The following is a 22,371-nucleotide window of genomic DNA, read 5'->3' on the forward strand; positions in this document are numbered from 1 at the left end:
GTCTGTCTGGCGAGTGCACACGCCCTACAGTGAAAAATCTCTCAAAAAAAAAAAAAAAAAAAAAAAATTATTTAACCTTATTCATTATAATTTTTTTTTTTTTTAATTTGACCAGAGAAAGAGAGAAAGTGAGATAGCAGGCTGCCAGGTCCAAGATTCAGACCATGGTCAGCCATGCAGGAGTTCAGCATCTTTAACCATCATGCCACTTGCCAACCCTGAAAAATTTATATATTTTTTATTTTTGAGAGAGAGAGATTTTTGCTATAGGGCATGTGTGCTCACCAGCAAGACAGAGACAGAGAAACAGAAAATGAGAAGTCCCCCCCTCCCAGGGGGGATGGCCACACTATAATCCCTTCTCTTCCATTCTCCTCTCGGGATTTTGGGCATGTACACACACGCACCCAGCGTGAGTTTAAGCCACCAGGTCCAGGACTCAAACCGTGGTCGACTCCGTGGGAGTCCAGTGATGTAACCATTATGCCATCTGCTGGTCTCAAAGATCTGTATTTCCAACAAGTTTTAAGGTGTTGCCAGTGCTGTTGGTCCATAGACCACACTTTGAGCAGCGAGACTGGGTAGAACTCAGGAGGCCTAGGCAACAGTTGGAAATGAGCATAACTAAACCAATATATGAATCATGGTCCCAACTGCCTGTCTAGCCTCTCAGTTTAGTCTGCTTCCTTAACTGAGTCCTGAAATAAATTAATTAAAACTTCAGAGGCACTGAATAGCCTAGACTCTATTCTTATATTTCAAGAATTACAAGATTTAATAAGGAAATAGAATACCTTGTGGTGTATTTTCTATAGTTTCTTTATATCATCTACTTGCCTGCCCACCTCTCAGACCTCTTTATGCTATATCTCATTGAATATCAAAAGTGGTATGTATGAAACATTTCCATTCTTTACAACTCTGTAGCTGTGTTATTGGTCCTTACTCTATCTGTGGCCAAGAACAGTGAGGGTGGGAACCATTTAAATCCCAGCAAGGATTTTGTTACCAAATGAAAAGAATCATATGCAATCGTTTCCCTTAAACTCAGACTTCATTTTCTAATACTTGAAGTGCTGGTTTCTGGAAGCTTCCCAGGGAAGCTAATCTCATACCCCTAGTCATGTTGCTGAGAGTGCAGATTGAGTTGCACCTGTAGAGCCCACAGCATGCAGAACTCATTTTTGTGTGTAATTCGACTACAGAGGCATTACATTAAGATGTAGCAAATTAAATTCTTAATATGAAATAGATGTAGTTTGAAATGTAATGCACGCCATCTGATCTATTACAGAACACAAGAACAGTCACAATAAGGACAAGAGGAATACCAGAGCAAGAAAATGGGGAGGAAGGAATAGCCTGGCTGATGATGTGGCAGTGTTAAAAAATGGCATACCAATGCAGGCATTTCCTACCAATGGTAATAGCACGGACAACACAAGGGAAAAGAGGACCCACAGAAGAACAAAACGTTTTTTGTCCTACCCACGGTTTGTAGAAGTTATGGTGGTGGCAGACAACAGAATGGTTTTATACCATGGAGCAAACCTTCAACACTATATTTTAACCTTAATGTCAATTGTAAGTACATTCAAAAGAGGACGATTTATTAGGTCTGTAAATGCACCTTTGGGGAATGGTTTTTTTACTCAGTTATTCGGAGGATCATTCAGGGCTGGTGTTTCAACCCTTCAAGGCAAGTGGCTGAAGAGAACATAAGGTTATTCATTGAGTGTTCTTTATCAAGACAACCATAGTTATCAATATTGAATGTCTGTTTGTGTTGGATAATTTGCTTTTTACTTAAAAAGTGTAATTTTTAAGCCTCCTGGCTACCTTACTATGTAGCATAATCATCCCCATTTTGTAGATTAGAAAATTGAGTCACAGACAAGTTAAGTTACTTGCCTACGGTCAGATAAAACAAGTAGCTTAGACTTTGTGACCTATAACCTGTCTAGTTCTGAAAACCAGTGCTGTTGGTCTGACTTAACTACAGAGCCAGGTGTGGTTCTCAGTAGGACTTTGTGGTGCTGGTTGTGAATCATAGTCACCCATGGAGCTTTTTAAAATATAGCTGTTGCCTCTATCTTCTTCTGCAATGTTCTAAATCTCTCACTTTATTTTTCTATTCCCATTTTGAATTGAGAACACAGTAAATTTTCATGATTGAAAAGATCAAGCAGAACGAGAGATTATTGATTAAAAAAAAAAAGTGTCCTTTCTATTCAGGTTCTCAGGCCACTTCCCAGAGACAACCACTGTTAAATGTTTTTGTATATAGTGCATTTGCTGTGGCACAGAGGTAATATGAGTGCCCTGCAAGGCTAGAAGCCATATGTGGCCAACTGCAGGCTTGGATCCACAGTTGGCTTAAAAACATAGATGCAAAAGAACTGGAAGGCTGGGAAAAGAGGAGTATTATGAAACTTCATCAAGAGTGCTTTTTTGTCTATCTGTCTCTTGCACTCCCTCCCTATTGTAAAAAGAAAAAAAAGTTTTTACATATGTTTCTAACTAGCATTGCATCATAGAAATACATGCAAGCCCCAAGTTTAACTTTATTTTTTAATTTTAAATTTAATTTTAATTATTCTAGTAGCTACATTTTAAAAACAGTAAAAAGACAGGCAAAATTAATAATGTACTTAAATTCAAATATTTCAAAAATTGTTAATTAGGTGTTGTATTTTTGTTTTCATCTAGGCTTTTAAAATCTAGTATGTGTTTTACGTTCACAACATTGCTTGATTTGGGCTAGCCATTTCTAGTGTGCAGCAGCACTTGAAATATGCTGAGTATGTGTAAAGAGTGGCCATAATATTGAGCAGCAAACCTCTAGACAGTTCTTAAACCAATATGTATGCACATACAACTGCTTTTTTTTTTCCAAGCAGAAAGAGCATTCTCATGTACTCTTTTATACCTAGCATTTTTCTTGAAATATTAGAGATTTTTCCATAGCAGTTCAGATAGATCTACTCTCACTCATTTTAAGCCTTGGCCTAACATTCTTTTCTATGGATTGATCATAATTTATCTGAATGGGAACCTGCTTTTAATAAATTCCCCAGAGAAAAGTGAAAAGGGACATGTTTGGGGTTATTGCTTTCTGGTTTCTTTTTCCCTCCTCTGGGCTGTGGTTCTCCTTTTCCTTCCCCTCACTGTTCTGAATCATTTCTCTATACCCTCAAACCCTGCTCCCTACCACTCACTTCTTACCTCCTACCCCCCATTCAGTCCCAAAGGCCTTAGCTCTCTTATGTCTAGGAGGGATAAGAAAACCTAAATGGGCCTTGCACAGACCCATCTGCATTTCCACCACATAATTTCAGATCTATCATAAAAATTTTGATCATAAACATGGGCCTTGGGTCAACCTGACCTAGGTTGTACATTCTGGCTTTGTTATTTTATGCCATGCAAGCTGTCTCAACTAGTTCACGGGAAATGTGGATTATGAAAAAACTGTGCATAGATTTTTTTTTAATCTGTACCCAAATAAATGTCTACTTAAATTTCATTCCTCTGTGAATTTGTTGAAGTACTCTCCTTGCGCTGAAAAAGTTACTTAATTTCTCTGATCCTTAGTTTCTTTATTCATTGAATGAAGATAGTAATAGTACCTAGTCCAGATTTTTGCTATGGGAACTAGTGTAAATGTATATGTAATTTTAAGCAAGAATGTAGTCCACAATAAACATTTGATGAATGTTAGTGCTCATAATTAGTGCAGGGGAAAAAAGAAAACACCAAAAACAAAAACAGATTACCAGGTTGTTGAGGACACAGGTTGTAAACACAAAGGACATCAGTATTAACAAGCTTGTGGTCAATGTGAGATTCAGTAAGTTGACAGTCCAAGATTTCAGATAGGAGAAAAGAGCTTGATGAATAATTAACAGTCAATATTTTGATATTGAGAACTGTTAAGTCATGTGGCAATGCAATTTCAGAGGAAAATACCTTGAAATTTAAACTGATTTGACTTCATTATTATGTAAAACTGCTACCTTGAATTTTACAAAGAGACTTTAAATAAATGTTTGTTGAATGGATTAAAATTCAGACCTTCTACATGCATATGTTACATGAGACATAAAAGAGACAGAGCCCATAAGAAGTGAATTGCTTATTGTTTACCCAGAGTTCACAATTAACATTGAAAAATTTATCTTGGTTGCAGGTAGCCTCTATCTATAAAGACCCAAGTATTGGAAATTTAATTAATATTGTTATTGTGAACTTAATTGTGATTCATAATGAACAGGTAATAAAGTTTTTTTTCTTTTTTCTTTTATCTGTATCCAAAATGGCATATCTCATTGGTGTTGCTACAACAGACCGACCATAATTCTTCTCTGTATTTAGGAAGGACCTTCTATATCTTTTAATGCCCAGACAACATTAAAAAACTTTTGCCAGTGGCAGCATTCAAAAAACTCCCCAGGTGGAATCCAGCATGATACCGCTGTTCTCATAACGAGGTATATGGGTTTCTGATTTCTCATCTCTCTTGGGTTCAGGTCAAGTTGATGGGCTGAGATCACAGTTCCTGGTAGTCAGATCCTACCATGGTCTTTCTCAGCTTAAGCACTGTGGACATTTTGGACTAGATACTATGTTGTTGTGGAGGCCGCATTGTGTATTGCAAGATGTGGAGCAGCATCATTGACTTCTGCTCATTACAGATCAGTGGCACCTTCTCTTCTTAATTGCGACAACCAGCAACATCTCCAGACATTGCTAAATGCCCCCTGCAGTGGGACAGAATCATCCTTGTTGAGAACCACTAAGCCATAGGCACTATGTAAGGAAGAAATGTGTTAGACCTGAAAGTAACTACCTATATGTAGCAGGGACAACTGCAATTCAGACTACACCGGTATCCAACTTTTGTGACTTTGCAAGGATTTAGAAATACAGATTTTTTTTTAAATGCGTAATTGCTCAGTTTTAAAGTCTTTATTACTATTTGAAAAAATGTTTAAAATATTGTATAAGGCAATAAAGAGGGGTGCTGGTATAATTGTACCTTCTGTCATTGGCTACCTCTAATATGCTCATGAACACTTACTCTTTTTTTTTTTTTTTTGTTAGAAGTTTTTGCCTTCGAGTGCATATGCTCACTAGAGAGAGAGACAGTGAGAGAGAAAGTGAGAAATCAGTCCCTGGGGGAATGGTCGTACCCAATCCCTTCTCCTCCAGAGATCTGGGGCATATACACACATTCATCTGGCATGATTTTCAAGGCATTTTGTGCCTTCTCAGAATGTTCTTGAAGAATCTTTAGGGAACTACAGTCATTTAACTCCAGGGTATTCAGTAAAGTCTTGATTGGAAAGATTTCTGATGATGCTGTGGCAGCCCTGGCAGTAGTGGCAGACTTCTTAATGTAACTTATTTTTTAAAAAAAAAAAAGGTTTTTTTTTGTTTGTTTTGTTTTTTTGCTATAGAGTGCATGCACTTACTGGAGAGACAGAGACAAAGAAAACAAGAAATTACCACCCAGGGGGGATGGCCAATACCTTCTCTTCCACCCTCCTCTCAGGATTTTGGGCACACATGTACATGTGCCCAGCGTGCATTTTAAGCCACCAGTTCTGGGACTTGAACCATGGTCAACTATGTGGAAGTCCAGTGACATAACCATTATGCAACCTTCTGGTCCCTTAATGTAGCTTTTAATCTTTAAATATTTTTAAGTTGAGAAATTCTGGTCTAGTTATTTGTTTTGTGTAGCCCTTCTCCTCAAAATGTATATAACTATGAATGTCTAGAAAAGACTACAGAGTGTTTACTTGTGTTGCCATTTATTCTTTGGTGTTAACAAGAACTAAGTCTGTTCTGCTTTCAGGCAGGATATCTGCAGAGCTCATGACAAATGTGATACCTTAGGTGAGTCCTCCATATATATCCTCTATGGCTAAAACAATTTACAGTGTGTTTATTCCAAACCACAATTGCTTTTTCTTTTTTTTTTTTCTAAGAGAGATTTTTGCTATAGGGCATGTGCATGTGCCAGAGGGACAGAGAGAGAGAGAGACAGACAGACAGACAGACAGCAAGAAATCACCCCCTGGGGGGGGATGGCTACGCCACAATCTTTTCTCTTCCGCTTTCCTCTCAGGATTTTGGGCACCCCTCCCCACCACACACATACACACACACACACGGTATGAGTCTTAAGCTGCTGGGTCTAGGATGGAGAGACAGAGAGAGAGAGAGACAGAAAGTGAGAAATCACCCCACAGGAGGGACGGCCATGCCACAATCTCTTCTCCATTCTCCTCTTGGGATTTTGGGCACCCCCTGCACCACCAAACACATATCTGGTATGAGTTTTAAGCTGCTGGGTCCAGGACTTGAACTGTGGTTGGCCACTTGAGAGTCCACTGATGTAACCAGCAATTGCTGGTCCCCCACAATTGCTTTTTAAATTAAATCCTTGTTGGGACCAGCAGTTAGCATAATGGCTATGTCGCTGGACTCCCATGTAGTTGACCATGGTTCATGTCCCAGACCCGGTGGCTTAAAACTTATGCTGGGCATGTGTGCGTGCTTGCCTAAGATCCCAAGAGGAGAATGGAGGAGAAAGGATTGCGGCATGGTCATCCCCCCTGGAGTTAATTTCTCTCTTTCTGTCTCTCTGTCTCTGTGTGTCTGGCAAGTGCACATGCCCTATAGCAAAAACCTATCCCCAAAATAAATAAATAAATAAATAAATAAATCCTTGTTGAGTTTTTTTTTTTTTTTTTTTAATGTGTGTTTTGTTTTGTTTCTGACAGGTCTTGCTGAATTGGGAACCATTTGTGATCCCTTCAGAAGCTGTTCTATTAGTGAAGACAGTGGATTGAGTACAGCTTTTACAATAGCCCATGAGCTAGGCCATGTGTAAGTGTGCTTTCAATAATGCCTTAAATTCAGAGTGACTTAAAACTTTGTTTCTTCTCACTTTGAGTATTTGCTTGACTTCACAAGTTGTAGGACACTTCTTGAGTCATAGCAGAGTTTGTAAGATTGAAGAGCTTTGAATCTCACTGGGATAAATGATTTTAAATTGAGTGTTGAGTAAATTCAGGGTATCCACTTTCACTGTAGCTTGTGTGTCTTTGGTTTAACTGCCCAAGTTTAAAATGCAAGGTCTAATATTCTCCTTTCCTGCTTGGAACTGAAGAAATGGAGTCTTTCATGTCTTTTCTCTGAAGCAGAGGATTTATTGGGGGGAGGGTCATTTTTTAACAATTCATGGAAAAATGTGTATTATGAAAAATGGGTTGATTTCAAAATTGTTTTTCCACCCAAATAATTTAATTTTCCTACAAACTTACTGACATTCCTTTGTGTTTGAGTGGAGAACCTTCCTCACTTAATATTTTTGTCTAGGATGGTTCCTAGGATTACCCTGGCTCACATAATTTTCACAAATCTGGGTCTTTTCTGATTCTATTGGGTTGTCAGAAAAGTCTTACTTATACCCACTGGTTATACATAGTTATAATTCAGACAATTAGCATCTAGAAAGAGTACTAGTCCTCTTTTAGGAAAGAATGAACAAAGATTCAGAGGAAGCATCATTTCTTAACTATGGTCACTTAATGCCTGACTCTGTTTTATTTTTTTTAATTTATTCATTCTCTACATTAATTCACTATACACCATCACAACACACAAATGAATTTTCCATCCAAAATACACTGTGCATTGACTCAATCAAGCACATCAACATACATGTTCTCAGCAAATAATTTTCCAATTCTTATGTCCTGCATACCTTGCCTTTTGTTTTGCCATCCTTGATTCCCCATCCCCCACCCTCTGCCATGTCCCATCCTCCTCCCACATTGTCCCTGTTAATGCCTGACTCTTAAGAGAGAGCTATTCCCCTTTGTTCTTTTAAAGTCACCGCATGGTTAAAACAGAGCAAAACAGTATACATTTATTAGAAGTTACTATAATTTTTTATCTGCATTATTGTTATTCTAGACTGATTAAATTTGCTATGTATTTTAAAAATTCATTTCCTCAAAGATGTCGCTAATATATCTGTATAACATTTTGTGCCACCTGTTGACTTTATTTAGAGCGAATATCATCTATTAAGCTTTTCAGTCACATATTTTTTGAAGATACCTTATTTACAGAGTAGTATGCTAAGACTAGTGCAAAATGTGTACATACAGACATCTTCAGTTCAGCATATAACAGATATATTTTCAATTTAGTACCTTTCTAATGTATTTTAAGAACACATCTCTTTTAACCGAAGGAAATACGGTCAGGTGCCTAATATTTGGAAGATAAAAGAGGTATGGGTTTCAATGAAACAGGTTTCAATTATGCCAGACCCACCTAGTCAGCATCCTTTCTCTCATTTTAGTTTGTGAGGCACCTTTATGAAACTCAGTGATGCCTTGAAGATAATTCCAATTCCAGCTTCCCAACTTTAGCATCCTAGTAATCTTGATCAAAGAATTAAACTTTTCGGGACCAGCAGTTGGCGTAATGGCTATGGACTCCCATTTAGTCGACTGCAGCTTGAGTCCCAGACCCAGTGGTTATAACTTACACGAGGCATGTGTGCGTGCATGCTCAAGATCCTGAGAAAGAGAATGGAGGAGAAGGGATTGTGGTGTGGCCATCCCCTGGGGGGGGGGGGGATTTCTCACTTTCTGTCTCTCTCTGTCTTTCTAGAAAGCATATGCACCCTATAGCAAAAACCTCTAAAAAAAAAAAAAAATTAAACTTTTCTATATCTCAGTTTCCTCATCTGTAAAATGTTAATAATAATAATGCTCTTCATTGGGTCAAATAAATGATTAAATGAAATAAAGCATGTGAAGCATTTAATATGCTTCCTAGTGCGTTGTGAGTGCTAATATGTATTGGTTATTATCGTTTAAGTGTTCAGTAAATATTGTTATTTAGCCTGTGTATCTGACATTTAAATGAAAATAAATTTCTGTTTATCTGTATGATGAAATAGACTTGATTTTATCAAGTCATGATGAATGGTACAAAGGTACCCTTTTGTACCACAGAGAAACAAACCACTGAGAGTTGCAAGCTTTGCTTGCTTTGGGTTTATTGACCATGTAGCTGGGATCTGGAAACCAGCACAGTCATCCCTGTAAGAAAATAGACATGTTAAGCATTAAGAATTATTGCTGGGACCAGCAGTGAGTGTAATGGCTATGTCACTGGACTACCATGTAGTCGACTGCGGTTCGCGTCCTGGATCCGGTGGCTTAAAACTCATGCCTGGCACGTCTGCATGCGTGCCCAAGATCCCGAGAGGAGAATGGAGGAGAAGGGATTGCGGCGTGGCCATCCCCCCAGGGGGTGATTTCTCACTTTCTGTCTCTCTGTCTCTCTCTGTCTGTCTGGTGAGCGCATGTGCCCTATAGCAAAAACCTCTCCAAAAAAAAAAAAATAATAATAATTACTGCTAAGTTCAATCAAGTTCTTGTATCTCTATTGGCAGATATTGAGGGGCCTACTTTTTTTTTTTTTTCTTGAGAGGTTTTTGCTGTGGGGCGCATGCACTCGCCAGAGAGACAGAAAGTGAGAAATCACCCCCGTGGGGGATGGCCATGCCGCAATCCCTTCTCCTCTGTTCTCCTCTCGGGATCTTGGGCACACACGCACACGCACATGCACCTGGTATGAGTTCAAGCCACTGGGTTCGGGACTCAAACCAGGGTCGGCTACATGGGAGTTCAATGACATAGCCATTACGCTAACTGCTGGTCCTGCGGGCCTACATTTTTTAAAGAGAGAAAACAAAAAACATACAAAAAAAAAAAAAAAAAAAAGGAGAAACGAATAAACTTCACAGGGCTTTATCTTAGCTTTTACTTTTATACAAAGCTGATCTATGTACTTCTGTCTAACTCACTTATTTCTGTTATTTGAGATGAACTAGTGGGGGAATTCCTCCCTCAGAGCTAAATTAATCACCGGCATCTATTTTGTGATTGGAATAATTATCCAGAAAGAGAAAGCAACCCTTCTGAGCTTGTCACCAAGAGATACTTGCCTGATTTCAGAATGGCGTGTGGCTAATGGAACTGATGTTTTTTGGACTAAGGAAATACTTATTTTTTCCCACTTCTGCTGGCTAAGCCAAGAATGGCAAGTTTGTGTTAATACTGCTGCTGAGTTCCCTCCCAAGCCCAAGAAGACACTGGCAATCCTTCACCACCTTCTCACAGGCAGGACCTGGATTAGTTTAAAAATCGTTTTGTGCCTGACTTTTCAGAAAGCCAGTATTGGCACTGGCCAATCCATTGGCACTGGCATGAAACATGAAACTCTGCCATTACTGAATTAAGCCAATTGAATTGGCAGGCCTTTTGTTTCCATGCTTACCACTGTCTTTCATGAGTTGCATTGTGCACAAACTTTACATGTCTTTGTAATGATGACTGTATAGCAGTGTATCATTTGCTAGTCTGACCTAGAAAGAGGAAGATGCCAGGACCCATAGTTGACTTCTTAGAAAACTTTTGGCATCAGTTTTCAACACTTGACTGACTCTTTATATTTGCATCATCATAACCTGCCAAATTCTTGACTCTCTAAATTTCCCTTTAACAGCTTATTAGGATTCCCAACTACTGTATTCTTTTTTTTTTTTTTTTTTTTTTTTAATTTTTAAAGAGGTTTTTGCTACAGGACGCATGTACTCGCCAGGGAGACAGAGAGACAGAAAGCGAGAAATCATCCCCCGGGGGGGGGGATGACCACGCCGCAGTCCCCTCTCCTCCATTCTCCTCTTGGGGTCTTGGGCACACACACACGCGCCCAGTGTGAGTTTAAGCCACCGGGTCCAGGACTTGAACTGTGGTCGACTATATGGGAGTTCAGTGACATAGCCATTACGCTAACTGCTGATTCCCCCCCACTACTGTATTCTAGCACCAGTTACAATTGGTTCCACCAATTGGAACCTCTGCAATTCCAAAAAGGGTGCTTAAACCAAATAAATGGCCCAACTCGTATCTGTTTTTAATACGTTAAAGGCATTTTGTACTAAACTGGGTGAGAATTACACTTTATTCTTCCTTCATCTTAAATGATTTTATATTTTGTTCTGCTCACCAGGATTCAGGTTCTTTTCTACAATGCAGTAGACAAGTTACTTTTTTTCTCTTATACAGAGGTATTCTTGAAGGAATTATAACAGCATGGCCCTTGGTGTTTATTGGCATTCTCATCATTTTCTCCTTGCCTTTAGGTTTAACATGCCTCATGATGACAACAATAAATGTAAAGAAGAAGGAGTTAAGAGCCCCCAGCATGTCATGGCTCCAACACTGAACTTCTACACCAACCCCTGGATATGGTCAAAGTGTAGTCGAAAATATATCACTGAGTTTTTAGAGTAAGTCTTGAACTTTCTTTTAGCATAGAGTTCTAATACCTGGTCTACATGTAGTGAACTAATTGTGGGAAGGAAAATACAGAGGCAAGCATTCCTTTTGAATTGTTATTTGAGTTGACATTCCTTAGAGGAGGAAAAAAATACTCTGACATCTGTGTAGTTCATAGCCTAGCCAGAGTATAGAGGATTACAGACTGAGCTAAAAAAAAGGTTGGGATCATAAAGAGAATGGATAAATACTGCCTAATTTTGGATAAAGCTTTGAAATTTATTCAGGTCTTGAGAGAGGAACCAGAATGTGATTCTGTGATGAAGGCCACTTATATATATATGTACATCTACCTTAGTAATTTTACTTGGAAGGGAGTAGAGGGCTAATCCTAAAAATGATTATGTGGGTGGATGGAAATTGCCAACAACTCCAATTTGAATTGAGGACTTTCCCCACTTCTCTTTCTTCCCCACATCCCATCCTTTTTTTCCCCCTTCTTCTCTCTCTTTTCCTTCCCCCTCTCTCTTTCCTCTTCTCCAATTTCTCTTTCCTTTTCTTTGTTTTGCTTTGTAAGCTTCCTGCTAGGTTGCTCAAAGATCCAGTTACATTATATAATGGCCCTATGTCACAGATTTATTGCTCTTCTCTCCCAGAAGTAATAAAGGTTAAGTGATTTTCCCAAAGTCACTGAGTGTGTATTTCTGCAACCACAGGGAAGAAGGCTTTAATAATCAGAACTTACTGGGTGTGAATTTTCTAGGAGGGATGTTTGCAGAAAAGTGAAAGAACTGGAGGATTACTGTTTTTCTTTTTAATCAGATTACGTAAGGTATTTTCTTTCAGTGAGTCATTGGTTCACTTACTCATCTCTTCAGCAAATATTTACTAACCACCTATTGCTATGGACAGGGCCTTATGCTTGGATGAAAAAGACACTATATTTGTCCCTAAGAAGCTCATATTTTATGGGAAAGATAGTCCAAAACAAACAGAAATTGCCCTGGAATGTGTAAATGTTGTGACAGATCTGTATGTCCTACTTGCTTTATTATATGTATAACATGTGGTTCTACAAAGTATGCACTAAAAATACAACTTCAGCTCCTGGACTTAGCCTTTGATGAAAAGAACAAAACAAATGTGAAAAAAAGAACTGTCCTCTATACCATTCAAATGGTGTGGTGGCCTTCTGATTCGTCTGGAGCCTCTGACAGTCATTGATACCATCTTCTTGTGGTTTTCTCTTTTCCCTAGCACTGGTTATGGCGAGTGCTTGCTTAACAAACCTGAATCCAGACCCTACCCTTTGCCTCTCCAACTGCCAGGACTCCTTTACAACGTGAATAAACAATGTGAATTGATTTTTGGACCAGGTTCTCAGGTGTGCCCATATATGGTAAGTGTTTGGGACTGTTTCTGCCCTCGTCTATTGAACCTGGGCTTCTTTGTGTTCCTGGTTTTCCTTTGGATTCTAATTCTAACTTAAATGACGCAAGGAGAAGAATGAAATTGACTGTGAATGATTGTAGAAGTGATGATAATAAACAATGCTAATATTAAGTACTCTTTACCTGTGCTTTTGTGGTTCACATTCATGACAGCCTGAAAGGGAGATGTCATCATCACTTTCATTTTACAAGTGAGAAAGTAAGGCTCAGAGAGTACAGAGTTGCAGAGCCAGTAATGACAAAGCTCATCTCTTTACTCTCCCTGTCTCCTTTCATGCCCTCTGACTTGTCCAGGTGACCTAAACTTCAGGGACTCTTTTCAGAAACAAATTTGTTTCCATTTCAGCTTGTCAAGGTTGGATTCTGTGACCACCTAGGGGTTGAAAGAATTTCTCATGGTAGCATGGCTGGGGTGGGTATGTAATACTCTGGTGCATGTGTCCTCAATGTTTGGACTAGTGGTACGATCCAGTGGTCAGCAGGTTGCAGGAGAGCAGAAATGTGCTGCTGTGGAGTACAGCATTCTTCCTCTTTGGGTATGCATTTGTTTTTCAAGGGACATTTCAGAGATTATAGAGGAAATTGGGAGGACAGTGATCCCATGGAAATCATTAAAATTTTTGAGTAAACTACCTGTAATAAATTTATTTCTGTGTTACTCAGTTTACCAAGAATTCAAAATAATAAAAATGTCTCCTCTTAAAAAAAGCTAAGCATAGTGTTTCTGTTTAGTGGAACATTAGCAGTTGAAAATGATCTACATCTGGAACATACTTCGGCTATGATTTTAAATGAAAATAACAGGATAAACAGTTCTATAGAGTATGTTCTTGACTCTAAAAGGGAGATAACTATAGAAAAGAGGGTAGTTCAAAGCTTTTTTTTCTATTTCTTTAAGTAACAAGTACTTTCTTAGTTTTCTACAAGTATGGTTAATTTTAATAATTAGGAAAAAATTATTATTTAAAAAGTATCTGTAAAAGGTATGCCCTGAAATAGAGCTACATAGACCAACTGGGATACATATGAAAAAAAAAAACAAACAATACTATTTAAAGAAAGACAGTTGCACAGAATGTCAGTATGGTACCATTTGTGTAAAGCTTAAATGCTAGGCATTGCTGGCAGATTTTTATTAATTTGTCGTAGAAGCATAGGAAATGATGATGTATGTGATGAGCACTATTCAGGACAGTGGTCACTTCACAGAAGAAAGAGGAGACAAGGGACCCCAGGTGAAGCTACAGGGCTTCGGTTATATCTGTGAAGTTTTCTTTCCTTAACTTAGCGGTGGACACATGTGTATCTATTATGTTATTTTTTTGTATTTGATGTATGCCTGAAATATTTTGCAGTATTTTGTCCCTTTTCTCTGAAAACCCCTAAAAGCCCTAGAAAGGAGTCACATGTGTTCATGATATGTGGCCTAATAGAAGGGAAGCACTAGTGTTGGGGTCAAGCCAAAGCTAAACACAAATTCCAGCTAATCACAGCTTAACTTAAAACCTGAGCTCTGTTCACACAATTCTAGCATGACATCAGGCCTGCCCTTTTACTTCTCTGAGTCTATTTCCTCATCTATAACATGAAAGGTAAACTGAGGAGCACATGACATTGTCTATGTCTCAAATGCACATTGCCTTTATACTACTCTTTTTTTCTTTTTTAAAGAGGTTTTTGCCATAGGGCACCTGCCTTGCTGGAGAGAGATTTTCAAGTCACTGGGTCCGAGACTTGAACCTCGGTTGGCCATGTGGTAGTCCAGGGACATAACCACTATACCACCTTTTGGCCCTCACCTCTACACTACTCTTAAGTCATACTAGGCTCAGCAACATGTCTTATGGGCTACTCTCCACATCCCATGGAATAGATTACTATTTATCATACCAAGAAAAAACTCCCTTTCCTACCTACCCTATATTATTTGCAATATGTTGGTTTCAGGCAATCCTTATCTTTTTTGATACTATCATAATCACATTGTCACTTATTTCTCATTCAACTGAATTGAACAGATGCAGTGTAGACGGCTATGGTGCAATAACGTCGATGGAGCGCACAAGGGTTGCCGGACTCAGCACACACCCTGGGCTGATGGGACGGAGTGTGAGCCTGGAAAGGCAAGTATTGCCCTATTCCATCCGTATGTCCTAGGGCAAAAATATGTGAGATTTTGCAGTATGATCAGTCACCAGTGTTTAGAATGTAATGATGCAGTCTGTATTAGCATGCATAAAATGTTTTTGAGGAAGGAAATTCACCTTACTTTTGAAAACAGCTTGTCAAGGTTGGATTCTGTGACCACCTAGGGGTTGAAAGAATTTCTCATGGTAGCATGGCTGGGGTGGGTATGTAATACTCTGGTGCATGTGTCCTCAATGTTTGGACTAGTGGTACGATCCAGTGGTCAGCAGGTTGCAGGAGAGCAGAAATGTGCTGCTGTGGAGTACAGCATTCTTCCTCTTTGGGTATGCATTTGTTTTTCAAGGGACATTTCAGAGATTATAGAGGAAATTGGGAGGACAGTGATCCCATGGAAATCATTAAAATTTTTGAGTAAACTACCTGTAATAAATTTATTTCTGTGTTACTCAGTTTACCAAGAATTCAAAATAATAAAAATGTCTCCTCTTAAAAAAAGCTAAGCATAGTGTTTCTGTTTAGTGGAACATTAGCAGTTGAAAATGATCTACATCTGGAACATACTTCGGCTATGATTTTAAATGAAAATAACAGGATAAACAGTTCTATAGAGTATGTTCTTGACTCTAAAAGGGAGATAACTATAGAAAAGAGGGTAGTTCAAAGCTTTTTTTTCTATTTCTTTAAGTAACAAGTACTTTCTTAGTTTTCTACAAGTATGGTTAATTTTAATAATTAGGAAAAAATTATTATTTAAAAAGTATCTGTAAAAGGTATGCCCTGAAATAGAGCTACATAGACCAACTGGGATACATATGAAAAAAAAAAACAAACAATACTATTTAAAGAAAGACAGTTGCACAGAATGTCAGTATGGTACCATTTGTGTAAAGCTTAAATGCTAGGCATTGCTGGCAGATTTTTATTAATTTGTCGTAGAAGCATAGGAAATGATGATGTATGTGATGAGCACTATTCAGGACAGTGGTCACTTCACAGAAGAAAGAGGAGACAAGGGACCCCAGGTGAAGCTACAGGGCTTCGGTTATATCTGTGAAGTTTTCTTTCCTTAACTTAGCGGTGGACACATGTGTATCTATTATGTTATTTTTTTGTATTTGATGTATGCCTGAAATATTTTGCAGTATTTTGTCCCTTTTCTCTGAAAACCCCTAAAAGCCCTAGAAAGGAGTCACATGTGTTCATGATATGTGGCCTAATAGAAGGGAAGCACTAGTGTTGGGGTCAAGCCAAAGCTAAACACAAATTCCAGCTAATCACAGCTTAACTTAAAACCTGAGCTCTGTTCACACAATTCTAGCATGACATCAGGCCTGCCCTTTTACTTCTCTGAGTCTATTTCCTCATCTATAACATGAAAGGTAAACTGAGGAGCACATGACATTGTCTATGTCTCAAATGCACATTGCCTTTATACTACTCTTTTTTTCTTTTTTAAAGAGGTTTTTGCCATAGGGCACCTGCCTTGCTGGAGAGAGATTTTCAAGTCACTGGGTCCGAGACTTGAACCTCGGTTGGCCATGTGGTAGTCCAGGGACATAACCACTATACCACCTTTTGGCCCTCACCTCTACACTACTCTTAAGTCATACTAGGCTCAGCAACATGTCTTATGGGCTACTCTCCACATCCCATGGAATAGATTACTATTTATCATACCAAGAAAAAACTCCCTTTCCTACCTACCCTATATTATTTGCAATATGTTGGTTTCAGGCAATCCTTATCTTTTTTGATACTATCATAATCACATTGTCACTTATTTCTCATTCAACTGAATTGAACAGATGCAGTGTAGACGGCTATGGTGCAATAACGTCGATGGAGCGCACAAGGGTTGCCGGACTCAGCACACACCCTGGGCTGATGGGACGGAGTGTGAGCCTGGAAAGGCAAGTATTGCCCTATTCCATCCGTATGTCCTAGGGCAAAAATATGTGAGATTTGGCAGTATGATCAGTCACCAGTGTTTAGAATGTAATGATGCAGTCTGTATTAGCATGCATAAAATGTTTTTGAGGAAGGAAATTCACCTTACTTTTGAAAACTGTAAAATTAACATTATAGCATAATAATGATACCAGAGATAGGCCTATTGCTATTGCCTCAATTTGAAGGCATTCTCTTAATTGAAGACTTTCTCTAATTTTAACATTTCTGAAAGCTCAATGTGCTTTTTAAGTTTTTAGTACATTTAATGTGAGGCAGTATATCTCTTCTGTCATTTAGGGGTGGTACTGGAAGGCTATTATTAAGTTGATGGAGAATCTTAAAATCAAGACAACACAGAAATAAGTAAACTTATTATGATCATTCCTCTGATACCAGGCTTTTTCCAGCCTGTGTTGTCTCCTTTAAGGAGCTATGAAGTCACCTGGGATATATCCAAATCCATATTCTCATGAGCTGGTTTTAATGGTTCCCACTTGTTAATAACTAAACAAAATCTGCTGCATGTGTGGCCCAGTGATAACAGAGTCCCACACACTTAGGAAGATGATTAACTTAACCTTCTGCACCTGGTGTGCCTCAAAAAAAAAAGGTGGTATATTAGTGATATCATCATCATCACCCAAAACATTTCATTAAAAAGCACTTCAGCTATGAGTTCTGGTTTTATTTTTTCAATCTGTGCAAAAAATGATCTCTCTCTTACCAATGATATAATCTTGAATATGTTTTTGAATCTCTTATCGTCTTTATATGTACTCTTCTCTTCTTCTCATTGTCTACTTTAATCACTTTGAATAATTTATTCTCATCTCATTTCTTTTTCTTCTTCCTTTATAAGAGTCTGTGGCACTGAGAATATTTCTGTGTAAGGGATCCTAGGAATGACAGAAATGACTTTTCCGTTCCCTGACTTTACATACAGTGATCTGAGAAAAAATAAAGTGACATGCCTAAGATCACTTAGATCACTTAGGGCAGAGCTGCCCTACACCTTTCTGGGGCAGACTCTTCCCACCATAATTCTATCCGTTGCTTTGTCTGCGGGGATACCAGGGTCTAATGTTACAGCAGTAATAACTCAAGCTCCCTGAACTTTTTCAATTCCCACTGCTCAAACAGGGGAGCTAATAGTTCCTTCACTCATATCTCAGGGTGATTATAAAATGAAATGAAATAGAGGATATGGAAGTTATTTGAAAGATATAAAGTCTAATACAAGAATAAAAAAATGAGAAGGAAGATGATTATAATTAAATTGGTGACAAAATTAGTCATGTCCTAACATCTTGATGTCTGGAACTTCAGCACTTGAAGGTACATAGGCATAATAGCTTCTAGAGATTTTGTTGACTTAAAAAGAAACATTTCTTTTTTGGCCAAAAAGTAAATCTTATGCTTTTGACAGGACATTTAACTTAGGGTCTCGGTGGCCTGAGATCACTAATACGCACCAGAATGTGGTTCTCAGATTTTCATTTCCATTGCAGCCATTAAAAATTCTTCAAAAAAATTTAGATGTGGCCTCAGAGTTCTTCTAAACACAGTGACTGAAATAGCTGCTACCAGGTGATGGAAGATTACAATAAAATGGCCCCCACCTCTACACTACTCTTAAGTCATGATAGGTTCAGCAACATGTCTTATGGGCTGTCTCTACATCCAACTCATTGATGACTTAGTTGACTTCGGTTAGAGCTAGCTAACTGTATTACTTAAATTGAATCTGTTTTGTCTGAGCAAAACCTCTGGTACTGTGTTGTGGTTCTTAGTCAATATAATACACCCACCCACTGTGTCTATTTCTGACGTGTGCTATTGCTGGAAACTCACAACAAAGAATTCAAAGTCACAGGATAAAGTGACTTGTGTTTTGTAAAATTGTCATGAATGGATGACCAAACCCTATGAAGTAGTATACTTTCCCAAGAAGCTCTGAAACACAGAAAAACTTGTAGGTTGTCTGTTTTGTCTTTTTTCTAAAAATCTTTTGTTTTTCACCAAAAGCAGAAGAGAAGAGGTTGCTGAGTAATCTTATATCCTCTTCTGTTTTTATTATTTTATTTTTAAAAATTTGCCAGAGAGTACGCTTGCCAGAGAGAAACAGAGAGGAGAGGAAAAAGTTCTCCTAGAGGTGTGATCATGCCACAACCTATTATGCCCTATTTTTCTATCCTGTTGGGATTCTGGGCACACATACAAAATATTTTTCAAGCCAGTAGAGCTGAGATTTGAACTACCAGTTGGCCCTCCCTTAACCGCTAGGCTGTGGGCCCAACCCAGTTCTCTTGTCTTCTGAGGATGAGGAGCTTTCAAAGAGTTTTCAGAAGACCCTCTCCAAATGTGCTCACTGACTTTTGAGGCATGCCAAAAGTCAGACTCAAGACACTTCTAGAGAAAATGATAGGTACATTTTTAGTTGTGTTTTTAAAAGTGGTCATATCTAGTAGCTCTTAAAACTGTGGCTATGTTAAAGATGTAGGTATATATAAATACCCTGAATAGTATTTATGCATGTTGTAAATGCCAAGGAAGGTAAATATGTTGGCATAGAAATTCTTTGTGGTTTTTGTTTTGTTTTCATAGGATCGGCATTATGTGTGCCTTTTCTTTCTGTGCTAGCAAATCCTGTCTCCCTGTGCCACTGGGTTAATTTTTTTCTTTCTGTTTTCTTATTTCTGCCCTGCTCCCTCAGCAGTAATCTGCCTTGGGCTGCTGACACAATGTTATTTTGATGAATGACTTGCCAATGTCTCTTTATTTTCTCCATTCTCTTGTTAAGTCCATTAACATTTTCATTTTAACTGTTTTTGAGTCTGAATTTCAACTCTTTTTTTTCAGACCTTATTTCGCCCTTTTTAAAAGATGTGTTTATGTAAAATATTATTTAATTGACTTTGAATACTTTTAAGAAAGGCAGATTTTATTCTGGTTCTGGTTCCAGCAGCCACTTAACACTTTGTTATAATGTAATGGCTCTTCTCATTTATAATTATCATTTGTTGCATTCACCTAGTAAAATAGATTACCTTGATGCTTATTTCCCAAACAAACTACATTTCTAGTGTTTTTCACCTCGGGCACTAACCTGTTCTTCTCAGGTTCTTCCTCTCTTTTTGGACACCCATCAGGTCATATCATTAATATGTTTAATTTTCAGACCAGTTTTGTTTGTTTTTACTAGAAGTTTTTTTTTTTGTTTATTTTAAAGAGGTTTTTGCTATAGGGTGCATGCACTCACTGGAAAGACAGAGACAGAAAGCAAGAAATCACCCCCCCCAAGGGGGGGTGGCCAATAACGCAATCCCTTCTCCTCCATTCTCCCCTCGGGATCCCAGGCACACATGTACACGCACCTGGCGTGAGTTTAAGCCACCAAGTCCGGGACTCGAACCATGGTTGACTACATGGGAGTCCAGTGACAGCCATTATGCTAACTGCTGGTCCCCTAGAAGTTTTCTTTTAAAAGGAGGCTGTAGGGCCAGCCAGTGGCCTGGTGGTTAAGGTGACTGGATCCCATATGGCTGACCGTACAATTTGAGTCCTGGACCTAATGGCTTAAAAACATGCTAGGGATATGTGCATACATGCCAGAATCCCAACAGAAAGGAGAAAGGAAAAGAAGGGATTCCCCAGGTGGTGGGGAGAAGAGAGCTCTCTCTCTCTGGCGAGCACATATGCCCTCCAGCACATTGATTTAAAAAAAAAGGGGGGGGGGACCATGATGGTGTTTGGATGCAGTGCTCTAGGTAGCATTCTGATAAAGCTGCCTTTTGATTTGTTCTAAGGTTTATGGTAATACTTAATATGAGTAATGGTCGATTGGAGTTTGCTTTTATGTGGAGGTACAGTTTATAGAACAGAATGATGAGAAGACTGAAGTGTCAAAAAGGAAAAAAAATGTACTTCCAGGAAACTTCTCATTATTAGAATCCATGAACAGTAATAGGGATTTTCTCTTTACTTTGTGGAATTTATAAATTGTTTATCTGGCAGAAAGATTTGAAGGCTGAATTTGGATATTAGCTATGACCTCAATTATGTAATCATTAGGAATTTTGCTCAAGTCAGACTCAATTATTGTAGTATAAGCAAATATAGGCTTTCTTTTTGATACTGAAAAATAGTACAAGAGCTATCATCAGAGATGTAGGCTTCTAATTTCTTTCTGCTTCACTATCCCATACAAATGGCTCTTATCCTCAAGGTCGCAAAGTGGCTATTGTAGCTCTAGCCATAGAGTCTGAATTCTAAGCAGAGTGAAGCCAAAGGGCAAAACAGGATTAAAATGGTCCTCTCAGGAGTCACAGCTTTTGAGTTCTGCTGACATCTCTTTGACTACTTCTATCTGTAGGGGAACTCTGGAAAATGTAGATTCTGTTAGTAGGCATAAAGAGGACACTGGATACTGAGTGAGCAACCTGAAATTGTAGTCTCATCTAACTGTCTCATCATTCTTGCCTTTGTTGAAATTTAATTATTTAGAAGGTAGAAATAAAATTAAATCTGACCATTTGCTCACAGTTGAAAGGTAGCAAAATGTTGGCCATTGTCATTATCATTGTTATATCAGTTGGATCCCCTAGGTGCTAAGGTATATCCTAGGTGCTTTAGATACATGGCCTCATGTTATCCTAAAGACATCTTTGACAGATAGGTCTCCATTTTTCAGTTATAGTAAGGACTTCTGTGACTTATCTAAGGTCCTACAGCTAGTTTATAGAAGAGCCACCACTCACAGCCAGATCTGTTTGTCCCTCTAGACCAGCTCTAGGTAGCTTCTAGCCCCATGCAACTAATGAACACTTGTAATGTCAGTCTGAGCTGAGAACTCCTTAAGTGTGAAATATGCCAAAGGTTTTGAAGACACTGAACAACAAAAATGAGAGTGTGAAAAAATCTTGCTAAACAGGGAGACTAGCAGGTAGCATGGTTATTAAGACACTGGACACTCTCACATGGCCGACCACGGTTCGAGTTCCGGACCTAGTAGCTTTCTCTTTCTCTCTCTCGCCCTCCTTCCCTGTGTGTGTGTGTGTGTGTGCGCGCATGAGTGCGTGTGTGTCTGGTCAAATTAAAAATAAATAAATGAATATGTATTTTTTAATTCCTAAAAAAAAAAAAAATCTCATTAATGAGGCCAGCAGGTGGCGTGATGGTTAAGGGACTGGATGCCACATGGCTGACTCTACAATTTGAGTCCCACACCCCACAGTTTGAAAATTATGCCAGGCGCCTGTGTGCACGTGTCCAAAATCCCAAGAGAAGAATGTAGGAGCAGATGGATGAGAAGAGACTATGGTGTGGCCATCCCCTGGGGGATAATTTCTCACTGTCCTTTCCTCTGTCTGTCTTTGGTGAGCGCTCATGCCCTATGGCAAAAAACTAAAAAAAAAAAAGCAAAAACAAAACAACTTATTAATAAT

At 38.6% G+C, this 22,371-nt stretch overlaps 1 protein-coding gene across 2 annotated transcripts in view; it reads left to right on the top strand.

Annotated features, from left to right (window-relative positions):
• The window catches only part of ADAMTS9 (ADAM metallopeptidase with thrombospondin type 1 motif 9), a 190,574-nt gene that overhangs the window by 32,883 nt on the left and 135,320 nt on the right, over window positions 1-22,371 (top strand). The window contains exons 4-11 of one of the 2 annotated variants that reach the window (XM_006158026.3): window positions 1,295-1,584; window positions 4,190-4,273; window positions 4,375-4,490; window positions 5,861-5,901; window positions 6,792-6,897; window positions 11,243-11,389; window positions 12,636-12,777; window positions 14,848-14,952. In XM_006158026.3, the coding sequence (XP_006158088.1) occupies window positions 1,295-1,584; window positions 4,190-4,273; window positions 4,375-4,490; window positions 5,861-5,901; window positions 6,792-6,897; window positions 11,243-11,389; window positions 12,636-12,777; window positions 14,848-14,952 (1,031 nt within the window). Of the gene's footprint in view, window positions 1-1,294; window positions 1,585-4,189; window positions 4,274-4,374; window positions 4,491-5,860; window positions 5,902-6,791; window positions 6,898-11,242; window positions 11,390-12,635; window positions 12,778-14,847; window positions 14,953-16,787; window positions 16,888-22,371 lie in introns of those variants that run through there. The other variant, XM_006158025.3, reaches the window with a different exon arrangement.

The sequence above is a fragment of the Tupaia chinensis genome, unplaced genomic scaffold (genome assembly GCF_000334495.1).
Source record: "Tupaia chinensis unplaced genomic scaffold, TupChi_1.0 Scaffold000569_1, whole genome shotgun sequence".
NCBI lineage: Eukaryota > Metazoa > Chordata > Mammalia > Scandentia > Tupaiidae > Tupaia > Tupaia belangeri.